The following is a 22,389-nucleotide window of genomic DNA, read 5'->3' as shown; positions in this document are numbered from 1 at the left end:
CTTACAAAAACAAACGCTACAGAGACGATGTGACTGAACGGCACACACATTTACAACACTGACCAACTTCTGCTTTTCTCTCCATTTCAGAAACGGTCAACTTCCCTTAGTTACCGCATCCGTAAATAATTAAACAAATTCGAGATCTACATTAGGCTAAGATACCATATCACTACTGAGACGCTGTAAATCACAACTGGTTCTTTCCTTAATGATTAACAGCATTCTTTTGGTTGCTCAAAAGGACATTAAAGTGAGTTACAATTATTTTATTATGCAAGAAAGATTTGTGAAACTAGTACAAATGTAGGAAAATGACAAAAGTCAAATCTTACAGGATATTATTTAAAACCAACACTGCAGAATGGTACGACTGCCATGTCATACATTACATCTACGGTTTCTCAAATAGGGGCACACCTCAAAAAATATATAGGCTACATACATACATACATGCATGCATATATATATTTATATATATATATATACACACACACACACACACACACACAGACACACACTACAGAAGAGTATTTGTCTCTATGTTACTATTTCCAGTAGCTGTAAAGAATAACATGCATTTAATTCAAATTAATCGTTTCAGTGACCCTACAGTCTAAATAAGCATGAGAGTTTGCGAAGCAAGCGTGTTGTGAAAGACACTAGAAGTGGCGATACTGTATGTGCTCCTGCATCATTTCTCATGTAAGTTTCACAATGCGATTTCCCATCACCACGCTTCACAAGTCACAACGTGCTGACGTTTACGTCAAGCGAACGCACATATGACAGATGGCCACAACTAATGGTTTATAGTTTGAAAAGCTTAAAATATTAGCACCCTCTCACACAAAACTATTGTTTGTGCTCATCTAAAGAAAAAGTCATAAATCTAGATTATCATGAGAGGAAGTAAATGACGAGAGGTTGGGAATCCTGATCTTTTTTTTTTTCAGGAATCTTTTCAGAATTTCAGTAAAAGTAAAAAATAAATCTTTATTTCAAAAAAAGTAATCATTTTTTTTAGTATAAATGTAATTTAGTCATTTTTACTAAAATGTTCAGTGATCAGCTGATAAATAAACTAGACAAATTAATTTAATATTTTAAATGATCGAAAATCAATGCAACAACTTTTATTAAACCATGTATGGAAATTTAGTTGTTTTCCTGGTCTCCACTAATGTTACTGAAGAAGACAATACAAATAGGACTCCATGCACTTATTTATATAGGACAACACATTGTATTTGTTTTACATATTGATTTCTGAATCTCTCTAGTATCACCAAAAATAATGTAGAAACACACAAAGTCGTTTAACATTCATACATCACTCAATATACTGTACATCCATCTATAGCTTATCTTTCTTGTGACTTGTTTATCTTTGCTCTCTTTCCATCTACCACACACAAATCAATAGGTGTGGAGTAACAAGATCCTTGGGGACAGATTCCAGAAAATGCCTGGCAATAACATAAGAGCACTGGAAACAGAAGTCGCCAGATACCCAGAACCATCCGTAGGTCAGATCAGTGCATCAGACCACAACGGTTCCCCCGCTAGAAGAACATATAGCAGTTTGGCACGTGCCATTACTGATGTGTCCTACTAGCTGTTGTAATGTCATGGTTGAAGGTTGTGTGTTCTACAGGGCAGGTCAGTTAATGGTTGAATAAGGCAGGATATAAAAAGGCCAAATCCAGTTGTCACTTCACTTTTTAGTGCTTAATCCTGTTCTGTACACACAGTTCAGTCATTTACAGGAGCAACAAGCACATTCTACAACCAACTTAACTCCCGAATAATGCAGGGATTGACGACCGCATACAAAAATTAAATGCGTGAAACGGATCTGAGCTAAACAACTAGTTGTTAATGACATATTATAAACGCACCAGAGATGTCTCTCTTCTGTGTGCAAGAACACAACAGGGAAAGAGGTACAAGGTACCCAAAGGAACGTTTTCTGGTTGCATTCACTCCGCCAGTAAGAACTCTGAAGTGACGTGCCGCGCTCGTTTATTTTGACGCCCCGGCAGAACTTTATTTTGAACGGTAGAGCCAGATTACACAGCGCTCCCATTTTCGGTCTTCGTTAGTTTACGATCTATTTACCAGTCCTGTCTTATACGTTATTAGATAGAACTGGTATACATAGAAAGTAGACAGTATATGCCGTGTGGTTGATGTCCAGTGTCGCTAGCTGAACAGAAATACATAATCATGTTTATCTTGGTCCCCTTAAAGTTGCTTTGGATTTTCTCCTCAGCGTGAAAATTAAGCGGCCCATCTATCACTGTTTTCAATGTTCGTAGAGTTAGTTTCTGGAGTAAATATATAGGCTATAATCTGTGTGTTTACACAGCTTTTTAAAAAATGGTGGGTGCTGGTGTTTTGCATGCGTTCGTTCAATCAGCGTACACTAATGTCACTGGTAGTTCCTATAGTGCTGGTTTAGACACTACTCTGAAGATTAGTTCCTCCAAAAGGAGTTCCTAGAACTAAAATCGTTCCTAGTGCGAACACGCCAACATCCGGGTACTTTCGCCAATAGCTCTAGGAACTACGAAAAGGTTCCTCGCGTGCGAAAGTCCCTAATGATAATTTTGGGGACTCCCATATTTAAATGAGGTTGTCACTCCTAAAACTTTACAATGTGTACATAGCCATAGATTAGCATATCTTTCTTTTAGTTCAGAACTCAGGATGGCATGATGTAACCAAGGTAACATCTAGCCCAGTAGGATGAGATTGTTGCAAGAGTCTCTTAGAACAGACTGAAAATAAACAAATCAATGTGTTGCACTGTGGAGCACATAGCTTACATGTGAGCTGTTTTCAGATATTATTGCAAAATAAACACATTATTATTTGTACATTTGTATTCTAAAAGTGTTGTTTCCATCACAAAATGTTTTATAAAAATTAATAAATAAAAGTTAAATTAAAAATTAATTAATTAAAAATTATAAAAGTTAATAAGCAACTTTTATTAAATTAAGCTTTTTTTGGTTAAGCCACTGAAAATGTTGAAAAGGCAGGTAACGAATTTGAATTACCCACAGTACTAAAAGTATTTGTGATTGAACAAAAATAGTCATGTAATACAGTATACCGAGGTACCTAAAAAAAAAAAAAGAGGACCTAACCAATATTTCCTAGCCAGTTCAAGTAATCACAAACTGTGACGATAATGTGTTGCGGATTGCGTTACATTGCCTAGAGGCTCTGTAAGTATTGCTTGAAATGGAGCATCTCCCCCAAACCAATTAAACCTCGCTGTCTCTCAGAGATTTGTTAGAGGGTAATTTTATTGACTTTGAAGCACATGGGGTTTGCTCTGTGGATACTGAGTTACTGCACAACTCAGTAAATATACTGTGTAATAATAGTAGGCACAACTGTGTAATAATAGTAGGCATAATTTCTGGTCACACAGTCTATACAAGTATTAGCAAATTTTCTAGTATTGATAATTTTGAGACAAAAGTGATACAAAAAAGTTGCTTTTAACTTAAAAATATCTAAGGCAAAATACCCATACATATTAATAGGGCTTTTCACACTCACCCAAAACGCTGTTGTCGTGTAAACGAACGGCCGGAGCAAATAAGCAAGCAACAAGGTACGAGAGGCTGTTCTGTATCGTGAATAAGTCACGGCTGAAGGGCGTTGTTACTGTTAGGCACGATGCAAAGCGGAGTTAGGCTTAGTTGCTTTTATAAAATGGTTACCACACAATACAAATATTAAAGCCGGAAAAAAAAATTTTATCCAAGCAAATCATTAAAAGCATTCCTTCCGCTGGAAAAAATAGTCCCTGACCGTAAACAGCAACAAAAGTTGTATACATTATTTTACCAATAGATGGCGGAAAAGACTGTCTTTATGAGTCAGTAGAGAAGACTTTTACATTGAAACTGAGGACTCAAATGTGATCACGGAGTAGGCACAGGAAAACCACTTAACCGTTAAAAGGACAAGATATCGCAGCTGACATTCAAACCGATTTTTTAATTATGAATATAGGACTGACCTGAAGGAAAATGCCATGTCTACTAGAAATGCAGGTACACTCGCTTAATCTCTCACAATATCAATGAGATCAAACATGTGTTTGCGTTGCTAAGAGTGGTGCTAGGGGTGTTGTGTAGTGATACATAGAACCGTTGGGTAAAGCGGTCTTAGCTGTGTTTTATCGTGAATAAAACAAGCTATTGACCAATCAGAATCAAGGATTGGAACTAACCATTTTATGAGAAGTTTTACGTTTTTAGTTGAAAACTGTGTAGTGAAACAGTCCCTTAGGCTATATCACAAAAGGAGGGTTGAGTCCACATTAAGTTCAAGTACAAGTCAATTGTTCACCAACTAATTTCTTTGTTCAATTTGCACACTATACACGGTTTGGAGCTCTTAATTTGGAACTCAAAGCGCACCAGATTGATAATTTGAAAATGTAAAAATATTCTTTACTGGGGGTGGAATGCCACCGGACCACCCGGGGGCAGAGACGTGTGCGCTAGAGATGTGCAGATCAGCTCTAACGTCACCTGAATCCACTGTTAAAAATAAATAATCCACCCGCCAACCGCTCAAACCTATCATTTTCTCTGATTTAGATATCTGCACCTGATCATCACATTACAATTATTCAAATTCTCATTGTTAAGCATGATGATATAGTAACTTATCACATGGAAATAAGCTGCTTTTAAATGAACATTTATTTAAAATAAAAGGTCTTCTTTGGCAACATTAAATTTCTTTAAAAGCCTAAACACAGGCTTTACTCCCTTCAAACTTAAATTATCACTGTTTCATTACATTATTGTTGGAAAACACTCTTATCAGAATCATTTCTGTTAACGTGTATATTTTTAGTTATAAAGCAATCTCACGCAGGGTTTTTCCTTTGTGTTTTATATAATGACCACCAGAAGGTGCTCTAGGCATGTTTTCCTTGATTGCTTTTCCCGTAAAATTAGAGTTCCATGTCTTACATTAATGATTTATCTCTCATTGACCCGCGACCCACCGCAATTCATTTGTAATTTTTTATAACTGGGCCCATCTGAGCCGCGGATTATCTGCAGTATCCGCGGATATAACCACGCATCACTTTCGAATGCTTAAAAGAAAGGGCACAGGCTGTGAACCCGCTACAGAACCACGTCGGTGGAAAAGGGGTATCGGAGCGTGAGGCCGTAGTCTATATTTTTGCCGAAATTTGACAGCCTTGTAATTCCCTATGCAGGAAAAAACCTGAGAACCTAACATTGGATTAGATTCATTAGGATTGACAAAAATGATTGCACGTAATCATACCTATTATGGAAATGTAGTAAGTCATTATTAATTTATTATTCCATGAGTTAGTGTCCAAAAACAGGGAGGTTATGTAGGAAACTCAGAAGGGAAGACCAAGAGACTCGGTTGCATCTTCAGCAGGATTCTTTATTTATATACACGAGCTGTTGGAAGCTGCGGTCATCAAGTCTAACTAAGGAATTATACATTCTAGTTTATATAGATTTTAGGAGACAGTGCTTAGAAGTGGAGACAAAGCACCTGGGTGACGATCTTAAACAAAGCATGCAAATGAAGTATCCAGTTATAGGAACCCGCCCCAGACTCTAGATTGTTTCCAGTCCTAATCCAATCAGCATAACTATTCAAAGAATGGGCCAGGGGCTCCAAGAGCAATTAAAAACAAAGGGTGAAATTCTCAGTATTCTTACTCATTTGACTTACAATAGAGAGAACAGGACTGGCAGGAACCTCTTGCTGAAATCTTTGCTTAACCGAATCATTCATTTGATGTCGTCATATTTACCTTAAATGCTAAATACTAAGTACTTCCCCTTAGTTTTTCATGTGATGTTATGCAAGACGTAGGATCAGCAGATCTTAAACAGATTCTTCAATTTGTAATCCAACAGCTACCAAGATAAAGATTAGTCTGTTCAAGTTTATCAGGCTAATGGTACTATTTATTTCTTTGTGTAGAACTTTAACTTTGTCCCAACCAGGCATGACGTGTCCAAGTAATTTAGCAGTCCACAATGAAAGCAAAAGAGTTGCACAACCACCACAATTACAGCCACTCAGAACATATTTGAGGTTTGAAATCCGGCAATGTGTCAGTGAGATTTTGGACCTTTGAGACCTCATTTACCACCAGATACTATTTTAGAATATTAGCTTGTATTTCTTACCTGTAGTGTACATGTGTGACTGTTGGATCTCTGTAACCAAAAATCCATGTCTGAATGTCCATGGGTCTTGCATTAGGGTAAGCTATGGTCATGTCTATTACCCACTGTAGTCCTTTAGCTTTGTTACCTGAAGGTGGGCAAACAGAGACTCAAGTCACTTCAAGGCCAATTCACATCAAGAAAGAAAATTAAAAAGCATTTACTTTTACAGAAGTAAATTTAATTTACAGAACAGTGAAAAATAATACGACTTTGTAATGACATTTGGGTGAAAAAAAATACAACATTTTCATATGGGACTATTCCAGAGGCTAACAGCACAGAGCTTAACAGGTTTGATAGTCATTGAGCCAATCACAACCCTACCATATCACAATTGTGTTTAAGCAAGCACCTCAGGCATACTGGTGCAAAATCATGTGGAAAACGGCAACAATTAAGATTCATGGCATTGACGGACGAAAGAGTCAGTAGTTCAAACAAGTTTGACATAAGGTTAATAAGGTAACTAGACTGTTGTCTCAAGAGTGAACTCTTCTTAACTACAAAAGAATAACACTCGATATTATTTAAACATTGACCAATTTAATGCATAATTACCATTTGGAACAAGTTACAAAAATTATCAACATTAACTGAATTAACCACTTTTATTGGTTTTTAGTTTAAGAATTACGGTTTGCCATGCCCGTTTCCTACCACCACATACATGTAGCCAATCCCGTCATGAAAGGGACAGGGCTTTTCTCCACTGACTTTCTATAATGTCCAACATTTTTAGACTCCGAGATGGCGATCAGGAACATGGTTTGTGTAACATTAGTAACACAGTAATAGCTGTTTGATAACGTAATCAAGCCAAAGGCTAATCATATCAATTACCGCTGTGCGACAGACGTTTTAGAAAGCGATTAGGGATGTGCAAGGGCGATCGAGTACTCGATCGTGACAGCAACGATCAATCATGAAAACGATGATCGCCCTGACTTTAAAAAATATATTCTTCTTTTTTCTGATTGGTTATTTGGGCCGGTTCCTGAGGTCCGATTAGTTACCGTTAGAGGGCACACCTTCCAGACCGGCGAAATAAAGTGAAACTGGATTTGAAAATGCACTATGCAGCGATGCCAGGAATTACTTTGATCATGAAATACAGTTAAGTGCAAGATGTGCAGCGCCAATCTATATTACATAACATTATACTGAGAATACGATTGTAATAGAATTTAGTAAATTCTCGGACCTTTCGTTTTTCAGTGCTGTTAAAGCCGTTCACATGTTACACATCAGACTAGCGCGGTCAAGTTCATGTGCGCATTCGCGTCCTTTTGTGCAAATGTAAGTTGCAAGATTAGTTTTATGTTGTAAAAGTATATAATACGTGTTTAATTGAGTTTAATAACCGTACATTCACTCTTCAGTCTCCGATCCATTGCAATATGGTCATATTCCTTTTAGATAGGCTATTTCTTTTTCAAAATCATTGATGATAATAATAATGCACCAGTGTTCTTTTGTTCAAATTTTTTAACAGTAAACCTGTTTTATTTAAAGTTGTTTCTAGTTATGGCTTTGAAAACGCGCAGTGATGACTGTAATCACTTTCTATCATGCAAAATAAAGTGAAAGATGTGCAGCGCCAATATACACAAGATATTCAGCATTATAACGAGAACAGTATTGTGATAGAATGTGGTAAATTCTCTGTGCTTTAGTTGCTTGTGTATCAGCGCACTGTTAAGGGAATAGCGCATCCAAAGTTTCCCTATCAAACCACTGACTGTAAAAAAAACTAGTTCACATGCGCATTCATGAAGTTTTTGTTCATTCAAAAAAGCTGAAACAAAAATATTTGCTTAAAACTAACTGAAATAAAATAGGTTTACGTACTACAATTAGCCTTATTAAATCAGTGTAGTTATTAACCAAAACTAATAAAAAGTTTGTTCATTCAAAAAAGCTGAAACAAAAATATTTGCTTAAAACTAACTGAAATAAAATAAGTTTAAGTACTACAATTAGCCTAAGAAAATAAACTGAAAAAGCTAAATAGACATATAAAAATACTAATTACAGAGAACATAAAATTCATGCAAAAATCAGAAAATTTGAATTAAAATATGAAAAATATGAATAAACACTAAAATAGTATATAATACTTAAATAACACTACTAGGCTATATAATAGGAGATCAATTTAGAGACAACTCTTACAGAGAGTTTAACATGTTAACGCATCCCACCAAGCTGCAGTTAAAAATAATATAGCTGGAAGAAAACAAACAGAACAAACTTAAACTAGTCCCTCTTAATAAGCAACTAGTCAGTTGAAGCACACAGTAACCATTGTCTCTTTAAAGATCTCTGAAATTGCAAGTCAGTGGTCCAGTTAACTTCCTCTTACTATAGTTCCAGGAGGATAGATTAAAATAAAATAAAAAAGAATATTGATAATGTGTATTCTGTGTTGGCTTGTCCTCTGATGTGTTCTGAAAGACTGAGATAGCAGTCTCCACATATTTACTAAGATGACACTGGCAACTAATTATTTTGTTTAACCAGCCCTAGTGTTTCTTCAGTTTGAACCCTTGCCTGTCAGAATCAAACATCTCCGTTAGTCAAGTCCTCCATTAAGCAGTCAGAGCAAATATAAATGGTGTACGGTGGACTGCTTTCCAGACAAAAATGGAAGAAAAATCCACCCAGCAAGATAGTTCAAGCATGTACTAGGTGTGGCAGGGAAATATTGACACTGTAGTAATTAGGGGTGGAACGGTACATGTATTCGCATTGAACCGAATCGGTACGGGCGTCACGGTTCGGTGCACGAATTTACACGGAGAATACACAGTATAAAAATAAATTAAATTCACGTCCAAATTAATGAATGTAATGCGAAACTACTGTTAGAAACGTGAGTTCTGTAGCCCTGCTTTAAGCTAGGTTTGCGCTGTCTATGGGTTTGCGAGCCTCCGCTGCGCGCGCGCCTCCCTAAATGGTCGAGGCATTTATACTTCGCGCTCGCCGGTGTACTAGGCTATTCTTTGAAACGTCAGGGTGCGACTGAGTAATTGTCCTCTAAACCATCAGGAATCAGCGGTGAGAAGTAGTAAGGTACACTCGTGAATGTTTATTTTAGTACACTTTAGTAGGCTACACCAAAACCACACAACAAAAGAATCCTGCAAAGCAGTAAACCAGATTATTCCTTGTGACATTAGAAAAAAAAAAAATGGATATGAGAACGTAACCTACAACTAAATTAACGTTATTTTACATAATTTCTAAACATTTTTATTTAGTTTTGTGAACCTTTTTATAAAACATGGCTGATGCATTTACATAATGTCATCGATTACGCCAATGTGTCATTTTGGCCCTAGCAGATAGCCTACCATAATACAGATATTACTCAATGCAGTTTAAAAAAAGGCAAAGGACGAATTACTATTTGGTCATTTATACACAAATCATGGGAAATATAATGGAAGAGCCGTATCGGTTTAAACTTAAAAAATAAGAGATTGTGTTCCTTACTTTGAACTGGTGGACTTCCTTCTGTTCCCAGGATGCCGTTTTCCTGCTGGGGTCCTAAGGTCTTCAGGATAATCTGTGTGGCCCCCAGCCGTGGCAGTGTTACGTGAGTCAAGTAGGGCAAGTCATTCTTTTTGGCAAAGGACTGGCTTGTCTCTCGTCTCTTTCTTAGGAAGCCGCCCTCAGGAAACAGCACAATCCACTTCCTGTCTCTGCTGTAGTAATACTTGTCTAGGTGATCCTTCAGGTAAATTAGCTGCTTTTCTCGATATGCTTTGCCCTGTTGGTAATGCACAAGACTTGTCAATTTTGACTAAATTCCCCCTTGCACCAACAGCCATTTAGTTTGTTAGCCCCGCTACTTAAACAAATGTAGAGAGAGTGCAGACAAAAGACCTAGCTAGGGTTGTCAAACGTACTACCGCTACCAGTCGCTACAAAAAGAAAAAAATAGGACAAAAAGCATTTCTGCAGTACAGGTAATAACGAGCACTGGGAAATATTTGGTATCTGCTATTAGACCCTGCTTTCAACGCACTCATTCGTGTTTGTTTTGCACGCTCTGAGAGTCAAGGGTTTCTATTTACAGCGTGTTTTTAAAAGCCAATCACAATCATATCTGTTGAGCACGTGAACTATGGCCGAACAGACTAGTCAGTAAGTTAGTCAGAATCCACTTAACTGCTGAAAACTGAATCCTTTTAGAATAACCAACAAAGTGTGAACAATGTAAATAAGAGATTCATTGTACAATTAAGAGAGCTTTGTGCAGAAGAGAGTGCAGAATTCAGTGAGCTCGCACTTTAGAGATTGACAGCAGTGTTTATAAAGGAAGCTCTTCTTTTGCTTCCCGTTTATTACATATTCCCAACTTCAGTTTTTCATACTGCCAAGCACACTGCAAAGTTTCTAGATTGACAACCATATTTAAAAGAATCCACAATAATTGACAGTGAGAACCAACAGACAAGACAAAAAAGTAATAAAATAAAAACGAATTCAACAGTTTTGCTCTGGTTCTGAATTTGGTACAGAGAGCTGCTACATTTTTCTGGCACTGGTACAGACTACTGAAAATGTGGTACCTTGACAACCCTAGAGCTAACAAAAAATTACAATAATCAACTACCTTTATCCATGTCCATTTATGTTACAAAACATCCATATTTACTTAAGGGAACAGGTCTTACCTGCCTGATGAAGAAATCTCCATGAATCAGGGACACAACCCCAAAATTTGTATACTTAAAAACATGGTCCATCAACCACATCATCTTTCGTACAACCTGCATAAGAACATGATGATTAGTTGTGTCGCTTGGTTGAAATCTGGAATATTTTTAGTGCGACAATCCTTAAATATAAGGTTTGAGCAGAACAGTACTAAACCTAAACCAACCAGAGGTGTGCTTACCGTGCCCTTGTCCTGCAAGCACATCATTAGGGTGCACACGTCTCCTGTGGCTTGATGGTTGACTATGACCATTGCTTCTTCTTCAGTCATTGGTCCCACATCGTCACCCCATTCTGTCACTAAAAAAAAAAAAAATCACAACACAAAAAAGAAATTACTCAGATTGTCAGAAAACCTTGTGTTACTGAAAAAGAATATTCATACATGTTACTGATATACATAAGCTAATCAAGTTTGTGGTCAGTTTGATTTTTTAATTTTTATGTTTTGAAACAAGTCTTTTATACTCACCAATAGAGTAGCACAATTAATCGTTAAAAGATCTCGATTTAAACACCCACACAATCTCATTTCTAAACGACAGTGATTTGGCTATGTCTATTAAACCTTTGAAGAACATTTAAATCGGAGTCTGTGCTGCGGCAGACCCAGAGAAAGCAGTTAAGGCTTCACTAACACTGTACCGTTATTTCCGTATTACAAATATTTAATTTCACATCATCACAGAAGTACTGGGATAAAAGTTTATAGTTTGGATATAAACACTGATGTCTAAATCATGCTGATTGATTATCAATGTGGAAAACAGTTGTCCTGCTTAATATTTTTGTGGAAAACGTGATACTTTTTTTTCAGGATTCTTTGAGCAGAAATTCAAAAGAACAGCATTTATTTAAAATTAGAAAAGAAAAAAATTATATATATAGTTTTTAAACTGTACTTGTACCTGTACACAAAACATGTTATACAATTATAGAAAAATATATATTAATTTTTCGCAATTATGTAAAATATTTAATAATATGCACAATACAATTTATTACATTAAAGAATGAAAGTATTTATATCCCAAAAAATTAAATCAACGTCTCATTATAAAGGAAAGCTTTACAAGTTCATGAACACACAAGATGCACTTTGTTACTCCCCTCTAAAACAACCCTAAGAAGAGCAGGAAACCCAACGGATCGCTCTGAGAGGTCATGCTGAGTCTTGGCACGGCTGACACTCTCTGCTGTTAACAGCAAGTCAAAGATCACAAACAAAATGTGCCCCGTGTCAAGCTCAGGGGTTGAGGGCACCTGACACGACAAGTTACGGGGCACCCATGTTTGCTAAAAGATACAACCAAACCTTCTATCAACAGCGAGTATTTGCTTACAGACTTCAGGACATGCGGGCTGATACGATTTCACACTGGGACATTGTAGATCACTAAAACCTCTGTGAACACCTCTAAGAATGATCACAGACTCTTCCGGAAATCAGATACCAAACTTAAAGTGACAAAAATAGAAGAATTTATTTTTCTTGCTAAACACGTTTTTTTTCTTCTTCTGTTTGTAGCTGCTTTTGATTTTCACAGATGACTGATTTGTGCTGCGTTTGGACCCAAAGACTGTGATTAGGGCTTAGGCCTATATAATTTGTGATATTATTATTTTTTTGTTTTGTTTTCAGTGTTATTGGCGTAATTAGGGAATAAACAAAAACCGACACACTGCTGCTCCCAAAAATATAAAATAAGCAATGTTTCGACCGTTTCTCAAAATATTACTTGTCCACTGTCGTTTAGCTTTTTTATAGAAATAAAACAAAAACATTCAGTTCAGTTGGACAACGGACACTACGATTATAAACTGCAGTTGAGGGGTGGATGATTTCCTGACCATCATGACTCACTGTTGCCAAATAAACTTGTTTTAGTTCCTGAAGAGTTTAAGGTTTCAAAGTCACAGGATTGCATACATCACTATTTTACAACATCATCATGTCGTCCAATGAGAGAAATAAAGAGATTGTGCTATCCATTAGACAATATTGTCTGGCATTTATTAACGCTTTACAACTTCAAGCCAACAGTGATTACACCAACAAGCCGCTTGCTACTTCCACAAGACACAGCAAATGTCATTTAGGAGAAAATCTTGGACCTTAGACCGATCACACCATTGAGCTGCATCAGGCCCCTCATAATTTCATTTGCAACCAGTTAGTACAAGACTCAGATGAACAAGGACAAAACAACGACATAGCTGTGCAGTCTATTCAACAAAGCGGGGTAGGATGTGAGGATCCGGTTTGACTTTGTAATTATCTCGCATCAGCAAAACAACTTTGATGCAAATCTGCATTTCTGAGAACAATATTAATAAAATCCCTCACAATTTTTTTTTTTTTTTTGCATGTAATACAGAAGCTTGGTCATGGCGGAGATAGGGAAAACTCATGCAAACACAATGCAAAGAGCTTTTCTTTCCTTGTTAACTTTGGAATCATCAATAGTGTACGAAAAGTAGGGAAAAAAGTGGACAATAATTGAAATGCAGATATTGCAGGACAGAGAGTTTTATAATGTGGCCGCCATCATCCACATTTATTTCATCTTATCTTGCTTGTATGGGCTGTGTTGTTTGCGGATGTCATTTCAAATCAGAAAATGTCAAACCAAAATCACAGTAGTGGCTAGTTTGACTGCAAATTTTATTTGGATGCTGTACTATTGGTTTTTACTATGAGTTCCAGCTCAACTTCTGTATCAAACTGTGTCAGCTGGTGATTCCCAGTCTCCATTCCAACTGGTAGATGTGAATGGCGCTGCTGCTCATTTGCATCAAGCTGCTCAACTCTGTCACATCACCAATAGTCACGGTCACTCATGTCACTAGAAATTGGTAACTCTCATTGACAATAAATGACTTTAGGTTGTTTTTAGGCTGCTGATCATTATGTAAATGCCACGTCAAGGAATAGAGAATTGCACATTCTGTCATTATTTACAGAACACAATTTTACATTCCACAGAGCTGTTTTCTATATAAACATGCGCCAGACCAGAGGTTCTCAACTCTGGCCCTTGAGGTCCACTTTTCTGCAGCATTCACATCCAATTAAGCTAAAGGTCTCTGATCAGGGTTTTGGGGGCCGATCACCAATTACTGAACACTGGAAGATACCGATCACCAAAATAAATAATACTACATAAATAGACGGCTTCAAATAGATTTCTCTCTTTAGAAAGAAATCCAACTTACATAATCAGATTTTTATTTTTATTTATTTTTTAAATTAATTTATAGAACAACGAATTGTAAGTTCGGTCATATTTTTCAATTACTTTTACTGTTTTAGTTTTTTTCCCATGGTATCGATTCAGTATCGGTATCGAGGTATTTTAGTCTGGTATCGTAGTCATAATTTTGGTATCGTAGTCATAATTTTGGTATCGTGACAACATTAACTAACGTTAGTCTCAAGTCAAGTGCAGTTGCGCACAAGAAAGTCACCAATCATTGGACGTGTCAATCAAACAACAATAGAAAATAGGGCTGCACTATTATGGCCAAAATGATAATCACAATTATTTTGATCAATATTGAGATCACGATTAATTATCACGATTATTTGTTGATTTGAACCAAAACTAATTTTATTGTCACATACAACTGCTTTCACATCCATATTGTGCTACATTTCCTGCTAATGTACAAATATGTGCATCAAAATAAAATAGGTCCTCTTATTCACCAAAATTCAGTGCATCTCCTTAAAGAATAAATAAAAATAAATAACTTATTATTTTATATTGTATTTATGTTTTATATACATTATTTATAATTAATATTAGGATAGACTAGAGATATTATCTTCTGTTATAATTATTATTACCTATTATTACATGGCTTGGTTAAATTCTAATGTAGAATGCAGTCTGTTAGTTATTTCTTGATAACACACCACTGCTAAGTATAACACAGCTTTGCCATGGACACGGTGTTCTTCAACGGAAGCAATACAATCGTTTTAAATCAATAGTCTCCTTTTTAAATCAATATTTTGTCAAATTATTGATTTATTTGGTAGGTAGCCATGTAAGCGGGATCCTGATGTCGGTGAATCAAATTCAGAGTCATTGTTATTTGAAGTCTCTCGCGCACTATTGCTCGCGCACAGACACACTCGGTCTCGCGCAAATATTGTTTGCGCGCAGACCCACTCGGTCTCTCTCGCCCAGTTCACTTCGCTTTTTTCCAGTCCGGCAAAACATTCTAGTTTCTACATCTGGAAACTAAGCTGCGCGCGCAGACCCACTCGGTCTCTCTCGCCCAGTTCACTTCGCTTTTGTCCAGTCCGGCAAAACATTCTAGTTTCTACATCTGGAAACTAAGCTGCGCGGTGCAGGGAACAACTGATTATTGGCTCATGGAGTCAGCGCTAGATTGGCTTTGCAAAAAAAAAAAAAAAATGTAATATGGAGCGTTCTATGAACGGAATGACGCATTTTAAATATCGCACGATCACGCAAATTTGATCGTGGTAAGCCAAATTGTGATCGTGGTTAAAATTCGATTAATTGTGCAGCCCTAATAGAAAATATTAACACAGTAATAATCATGAAATATTTTGAATGGGACTCAAGTGGACTCGGAAATAAGTCAGAGTCCTAATATGTTAGAGTACGAGACAATACCAAGTCAAAATGCACACAAGGCCAAGACTATATGGTCTCGATACCGAGTCTCGGGTACTACAACACTGGTTTCGGTTCATTTTTGTGACGCGTTCCAGTTGACGGAGGCCAAGACGGCAAAGCATCTGGTTTGTTTGCTTTATTTTTAAAAAGCAAAGTTGTGTTATTGTGAGTTTATGTATTACGTATTATGTATTCGTTCGAAAAATGCGGCGCTCCAGTTAAAAGTTCAACTTAAAAACTAAAGTAAAAAAAAAAAAAAACATCTCCAGACCATGCGTTTATCCTTCCAGTACCCTGCGTCTCTTTTAGGGTGTACTCACACTAGCCAGTTTGAACCGTGCCCGAGTGCGTTTGACCACCAAAGCGCGGTTAGTTTGACTAGTGTGAGTGCTCTGAACCGTGCCCGGGCGCGGCTCGATTAGCCGGCCCTGGCCCGCTTGGAAGAGGTGGGCCAGAGCACGGTTCAGTTGGACTCGGGCGCGGTTCGCATGCAGTGTGAGCGCTAACCGTGCTGGAGCACGGAACAGGACGCGTGTAATGGGAACTGTAGTCCGTAATCAAAGCTGCAAAGTCCTTGCTGCACTTCAGCTGGTACCTTGCAAACCTCCTCATACGAGCAGCACGATTACGTGAAAATTTTCGCGCCACTAAGGCGACACATCTGTTTAACAACAGGCTGTGAGAGGGCTGTGGACCACCGTGGACCACCGTGGACCAAACGACACAAAATTATCCACAAAGAAAACAGAGCGATGGACTCCATTGTGTTCAGAGAGCGCCGCTCTGTTTATCCCGAAACCGTCTCATCATAATGACGTAAGCGTGCTCCGGCACGAATGCTGAAACCCTATGTGAGTGCAGGCCAGAGGGGGAGTGGGGAGGGGGGACAATCGTACTCGGGCCCGGTTCATGGCAACCGTGCCTAGTGTGAGTACACCCTTAAATGCAAAAATGCGTTCCGTGCGAACGGCCCCTAACGCTGTAATCCATTTTTTAGTGGAACACAAAAGAAGAACTGGATCATAAACTCAGTGAGTCGAGATTGAGAACCAGATCATCGAATGAATCATTCTTCTGATCCAGTTGAACCGAATCAGTGGAACCCATTGACTGACAAAACACTTGGAGTTAACGGCTCATGGAGAGAAAGATTTTCAGTGAATAATGACTTATATTTTGATCAGTTCCTCACATACATCTGAAAACATCGAACAGATCTGTTCTTTGTGCCGCGTTGTTCAGGAAGGTGACGCAGATTTGACCTCTGCCACACATAGTTATCTTCATCACCTGCATCATCAGGTCAGCCTCTTATCAGTGTACAGGGAGGCAGCTTGTGTAAAATTATAACCAGGTGAAAATTACAACAAACGACTTTGACCTTGACGGACAGATACAATCATTGTACCTTTTTTATTGCGAATACTTTAAAAACAAAACACACATTTGCCTGTTTTACTTATTAGGATACCAGGACAGCCTCTACACTGAAGACACCGTCCATATGACTCGCAGCTCATTTACACATGATTACCGTACTACAGGAATTCAATAAGAAAACAATGAATAATTTAACATTCTACCATGTTGCTTTCCGGACATTGCTCATACCAATTTGTGAGCATTTAGCACACAGCTTAGCGTAACCCAAAACTGAATGCTATACTCAAGCTGTTCCTGTGAGAAGACGAATGAAATAGAACAGAGCTTTTCATTTAGTGTGCACTTCTAGCAGATTCAACTTCGTATAGGTGAAGAATGCACAAAGTACACCAAACGTGACAATGCAGAATTAAGGAATGTCTTAAATTTGTAAAATACAATGACACACAAAAAGAAATGTGAAAGGAAAGCTTGTCTAACCATCACTGAAGTTAACTTTTGATCATTAAATTGCCAATTCAATTACGCAACTATTTTAACAACTTATCTGATTTTCAAAATACCAGTACTCCAAGATTCCTGATTTAAACTTCCGTTACAAAAACAGTGGTATAGTGGGCATGTTTGATTAATTTCTGTTAATATCAATACATATATGCATAAAACCTATATATATATGCACTTTATATATTTTTGCGCTCCATAATAAGGATTTAGAGGTATATCACCCAACCCAAGAAACTATTTCTTTTTAGCTTTCACGCCATTTTTAAAATAAAATTTTACTTTTTTTAAAGTGCAATTCCTATTGTTGTTCAATGATTATAATCTCCACTTAAATCATTTTAGATTAATATGACATCATATTAAACTGTGTCACTGCTGAATGTCACATTATCAACCTTTATTGTTATCTTGTAAAAGGCTGACGAACGGTCTTATCTATCTTCATGACCGGCTGATTGTCCCAGCCCTTGCGTCTCCATCTCATGGTCCACTCCACACATAATCAGTCTAGAGCTTTCTGCGTACAATCAACACTCTTGCTACTCTTAGTACCAGCATGCAACAAAATTGAATTAACCGTGAAATGCCCGCGAGTAAGCAGGTGGCGCATCAACTCACCTCGATCCAACCTGTCCATAAATCCAAACTGGCTTTACAAGGAAACCTAAAAACTGAATCTCTTTCTACTGGAAATAGTCAAATTCAAATCAATACTTGCATCACACTACACATGAAGCAATACGGGCCACTTCCTGTCTATGATGAATGAGATATGAGGTATAAACAAAGACATACCATAAGATTCCTAATACTGTCCTCATGGGCGCCGTATAGGGGGGAAAAGTTAGGACGATTCCAAGGGCCCCTGACTGACAGGGGCCCCAACAAATACGTAAAAAGTAATTTTTAAAAAAAAATTATATTATACACTATATAAACCATCATCATTGAGTATATTTCAAATAATAATAAAATTAATGATGTCTTTGATTGTACTTATTTTGGCAATAAAAGTTAAATATCCCCATTGACCAAAAAGTAAACATCCACCCCCCTTTATCTGCATGAAATGGTTTGGTCCTGCCTTAGCGCGCACACTCATCACAGTAGCCGCGTTTCTATTACAGATTTGCTCTCTTTATTAGAAAATTATTTTCTCTCTTTCGTTGTTTTGAAAACCAGATTTTCTTTTACCATGCAACTTTGTGGTTTCTGGTGTTTCTGGCAACTAAACACCGTCATCCGTGTTTCAATTACCCTTTAAATTGCGCAAATTGAAATGAGGTGGTTTTTCAGGCAATTTTGAAAAATAAATATTTCGCAAAACTGCAATGGAAACGTTTTTTGCGCATTTACACTCACATGATGTAGATGGTGCGGTGTGTTCGGACAGAATACGAGACGAGTTGTTTATTAAATTCATAAGACAAAAGAATTACAGGAATAGTGGTGTATTTCAATTTATTTTTAGAAGCACACACACACTGTTTTGTAGCACTATAATAACCATAACGTGGAAGTTCCGTTTTACACGTCAACTTTATTTTGTTGTTGGCATATATGTGCAGTTAAGTAAAAAATCTGATGTTTTTATTCTTTTGAGATGATGATGTTCATTTATTTTTATTAAAAAGTTAATATATATTTAGGTTTTTAATTATTATTATCTTTTTAATCTGTCATTAATTTTACAATAAAAATACATTGAGACTGTAAAAGATTGCTTTAAGGACATTTTTATGGTGGCTTTTAATCTTGCATCAAATAATTAATTGCATAGTGTATGCAGACTTGCATTTACAAATCACCAGCTACTAAACTTTTTACAGTTTTACAAACTTGTATTTGTGGCCTCTGATTGAAAAATGTGTTTGTGCTATATTTATTTAAAATAAATATCAATTGCTTTAGATGTTATGTAAAGCATCTGATGGGACAGGTACGTCCTAGAGATCTGGTGACAACAGCTGTGCAGGGGGGGGGCCCAATGTTATTTTTTGTCACGGGGCCCAAAATTCCTGGCGGCACCCCTGACTGTCCTGTCCAAATACACTATTAAAGGGGTGGTTGAATACGATTTCACTTTTCTAACTTTAATTAGTTAGAACTGTTGCTGTTTGACCATAAACATCTGAAAAGTTACAACGCTCAAAGTTCAAAGCAAAGGAAGATATTTGCTTTTAAAGAAAAGGACTACAACAAACGGCTGGTATGGACTACATGACATTCCTCCCGGGTTAGTGACATCACCAACCCTAAAATGTACATAAACCCCTCCCCCGGGAACACGCAGTCCATGTTGAGAAGAGGAAAAGTTGTTGTGTAAGAGTAGCTACATTTGTGAGTCAGCTCAAACTGTAGCATCCATCTTTTCACATGCAATAGAAAGTCACTGTGTGCATCTCACAACAGTTCCTATACGAGCGATTTATAGATTACCATGACAGAATGTCGTAATTGAAGATAGTTAACTCCACATCAGCAACATAAATTCATCAACTAACCATTCAGAGACGTCCTGTTGCATTCTACATGTTGTCACTTCTTGAGTCTCTCCATCTTTGTCTGACTCCGTTTTAACATTAAAGGTAGAACAGTTTCTGTGTCTGCGTGAGGTAATTGCAGCTGCTAACACACCCGAGCTCTTGAAACCCCGCCCTCTGCAGCAGCTCATTTGCATTTAAAGGGTCAGGCACAAAACGGTGTGTTTTTGCAAACCCTCAAAAAGTGACAACTTTAACATGCTATATAAAAATATCTGTGGGGGTATTTTGTGCTAAAACTTCACACACACATTTTACATATTGTGAAAAGGGCATTTTACCACCCCTTTAAGGCAACCCCCCCCCCCCCCACACACACACACACACACACACACACACACACACACACACAAAAACACAGTAATAGCTTAATCAAACTTGTCAATGAAAGAAAATAATGAAATCGATCCGAACAACGGAAAACCAACAGTGTGAGTGAGAGTCAATAAAGATGAAAAGCAGTCAATAGATCTTCACTCAGCAGTCAAATTTTGGCACCACAAGGAGACTCTGACTGAAGTCTATTGCCCTGCATGGCTCACTTGAAGAAACATTGCTTTACACTGTCAGGCAGTGAAATTGACCATGTAGATGCCTAGTCCAACTCTGAATAACCTTATTAAAAAGGTCAGAAACACTCTTAAAAAATAGGTTACAGTTCTTTATTGGCATTAATGGTTCATGAAGAACCTTTGGCCAGTACACACAAGGGCAGTGTTTCCAAAGCTTTTTTTTTTTTGCCAAGGCACAGTAAAAAAATTATCATGGCACTGACACCATTAAGAACTAAAATAACTAAATTGTACAAACATGCATTGTTTAAAACGGTTTATTAAAACTGTATATTATAATAAAATCACATTTAACGTGAACCTTGAGCTTAAGTCAGGTAGGAACACAAGGTCATATAGGTAGCTATTTGATGTTGTTGGTGGTGGTGATGATAAAACAACAAATTTGCATATGTCGCTGTAGGGCAGAAACCACATATTTTTTTAAATAATTAAACAGTCAAAGTTGGTATCATGGCTTTATGTATAGTACTTAAAATAAACGTGCATGTGTCGTCATAATATTAACATGTTTATAAAATCAAGATCAGATGGAGTTAACAAAAGACAAAGATATTTTGTCCATCACTGGAACAGCTGTGACAGTCAGTGCATTATGTTTTCATCAACCGACAGGATATACAATTACTGTAGCTTTTCTTGTTGTTGAATGCATTTGGAAAAAAATCTCATGATATAAAAGATGAAGCGCCATATCTATAGGATAGGGTATTTAAAATAATATAGGCCTATTGGATGGCTACAACTAGACAGCAAATACCAGACTGAGACTCTGCTCTTTAAATACAAAAAAACATTAGCCTATAGACAATGTTTCTTGAGTAAAGAAAACACTGTACTTATTCAAACAGCAGTTTTTTTATTTAACTTTGCACTGCAAACAAAGCACTTCATTCACGATAGAGTTATGAGGTTAAACTGACAGTTTGAAGAGCCAATGGAGTTATGCGGTTTAGTCAAAAGCTCTTTTAAATGCTTTTCATTGGTTAAATATTTGTAAAACCCACATACAGAGGTAAAGAATGACCAATAATACTGATTTTTACAAATAAAACAAAAATGATGAAATGGGACATTTCTGCCTGACAGCAACAAAATATTTTTGTAGCATTTAATATATATATATATATATATTTTTTTTGCATTTGATAATTTTCCACAGCACACCTGACAACCTGTCACAGGGTGTAGCGGTTCTCAATAAAACATATATATATATATATTTTTTTTTATCTACCCAACCACGGTTCGGCATGCACCTGCACCGCGGTTCATCTTAAATCTGACATCACATCTATAAATTGGTTTGTTAAAAAAGCATAAAACAGACACACAGAGTTCGGCTAATTTATGTGTCTGTCGACGGATACACATTCTGGCTTCCCAATACGTTACAACAGCGATGATCAAAAAAATGTGGAGTACAATAGAGGTACCATATGCTCTAATATGAGCTTTGATTTAGGCCGTCATCACCCGGGTGTTGAGACCTGAACAACACACGTTACTATGTTTAAAATAAACTCATTTAAGCCATGTCAATTTAAACATTCAAGCGCAAGATGCAAAAGAGAACTCGCACGTAAGAAGATTGGTGTGTGCACTCATCCAAAACACGCACGCCGAAAGCCACATCCCAGAGAGCGAGAAAATAATGAGTTCTTTCAAATCCTGCGCTGGAACTTACAAATTCACACAAAAATGATGTCAACTTGCCCGTCTTGGCGAGTATCCTAGC

At 37.2% G+C, this 22,389-nt stretch overlaps 1 protein-coding gene across 1 annotated transcript in view; it reads right to left on the bottom strand.

The window, feature by feature from the left end:
* Positions 1 to 22,389, bottom strand: part of lpgat1 (lysophosphatidylglycerol acyltransferase 1) — a 29,586-nt gene that overhangs the window by 3,649 nt on the left and 3,548 nt on the right. The window contains exons 3-6 of the mRNA XM_079584297.1: positions 11,173 to 11,291; positions 10,949 to 11,044; positions 9,762 to 10,038; positions 6,225 to 6,351 (exon numbers count right to left, since the gene is read on the bottom strand). Of these exons, the coding sequence (XP_079440423.1) occupies positions 6,225 to 6,351; positions 9,762 to 10,038; positions 10,949 to 11,044; positions 11,173 to 11,291 (619 nt within the window). The remainder of the gene's footprint in view (positions 1 to 6,224; positions 6,352 to 9,761; positions 10,039 to 10,948; positions 11,045 to 11,172; positions 11,292 to 22,389) is intronic.

This window comes from Phoxinus phoxinus (genome assembly GCF_949152265.1).
Source record: "Phoxinus phoxinus genome assembly, chromosome: 16".
NCBI classification, from domain to species: domain Eukaryota; kingdom Metazoa; phylum Chordata; class Actinopteri; order Cypriniformes; family Leuciscidae; genus Phoxinus; species Phoxinus phoxinus.
The sequence above is the reverse complement of the archived record's forward strand: the minus strand, read 5'-3'. Positions and strand labels throughout refer to the sequence as shown.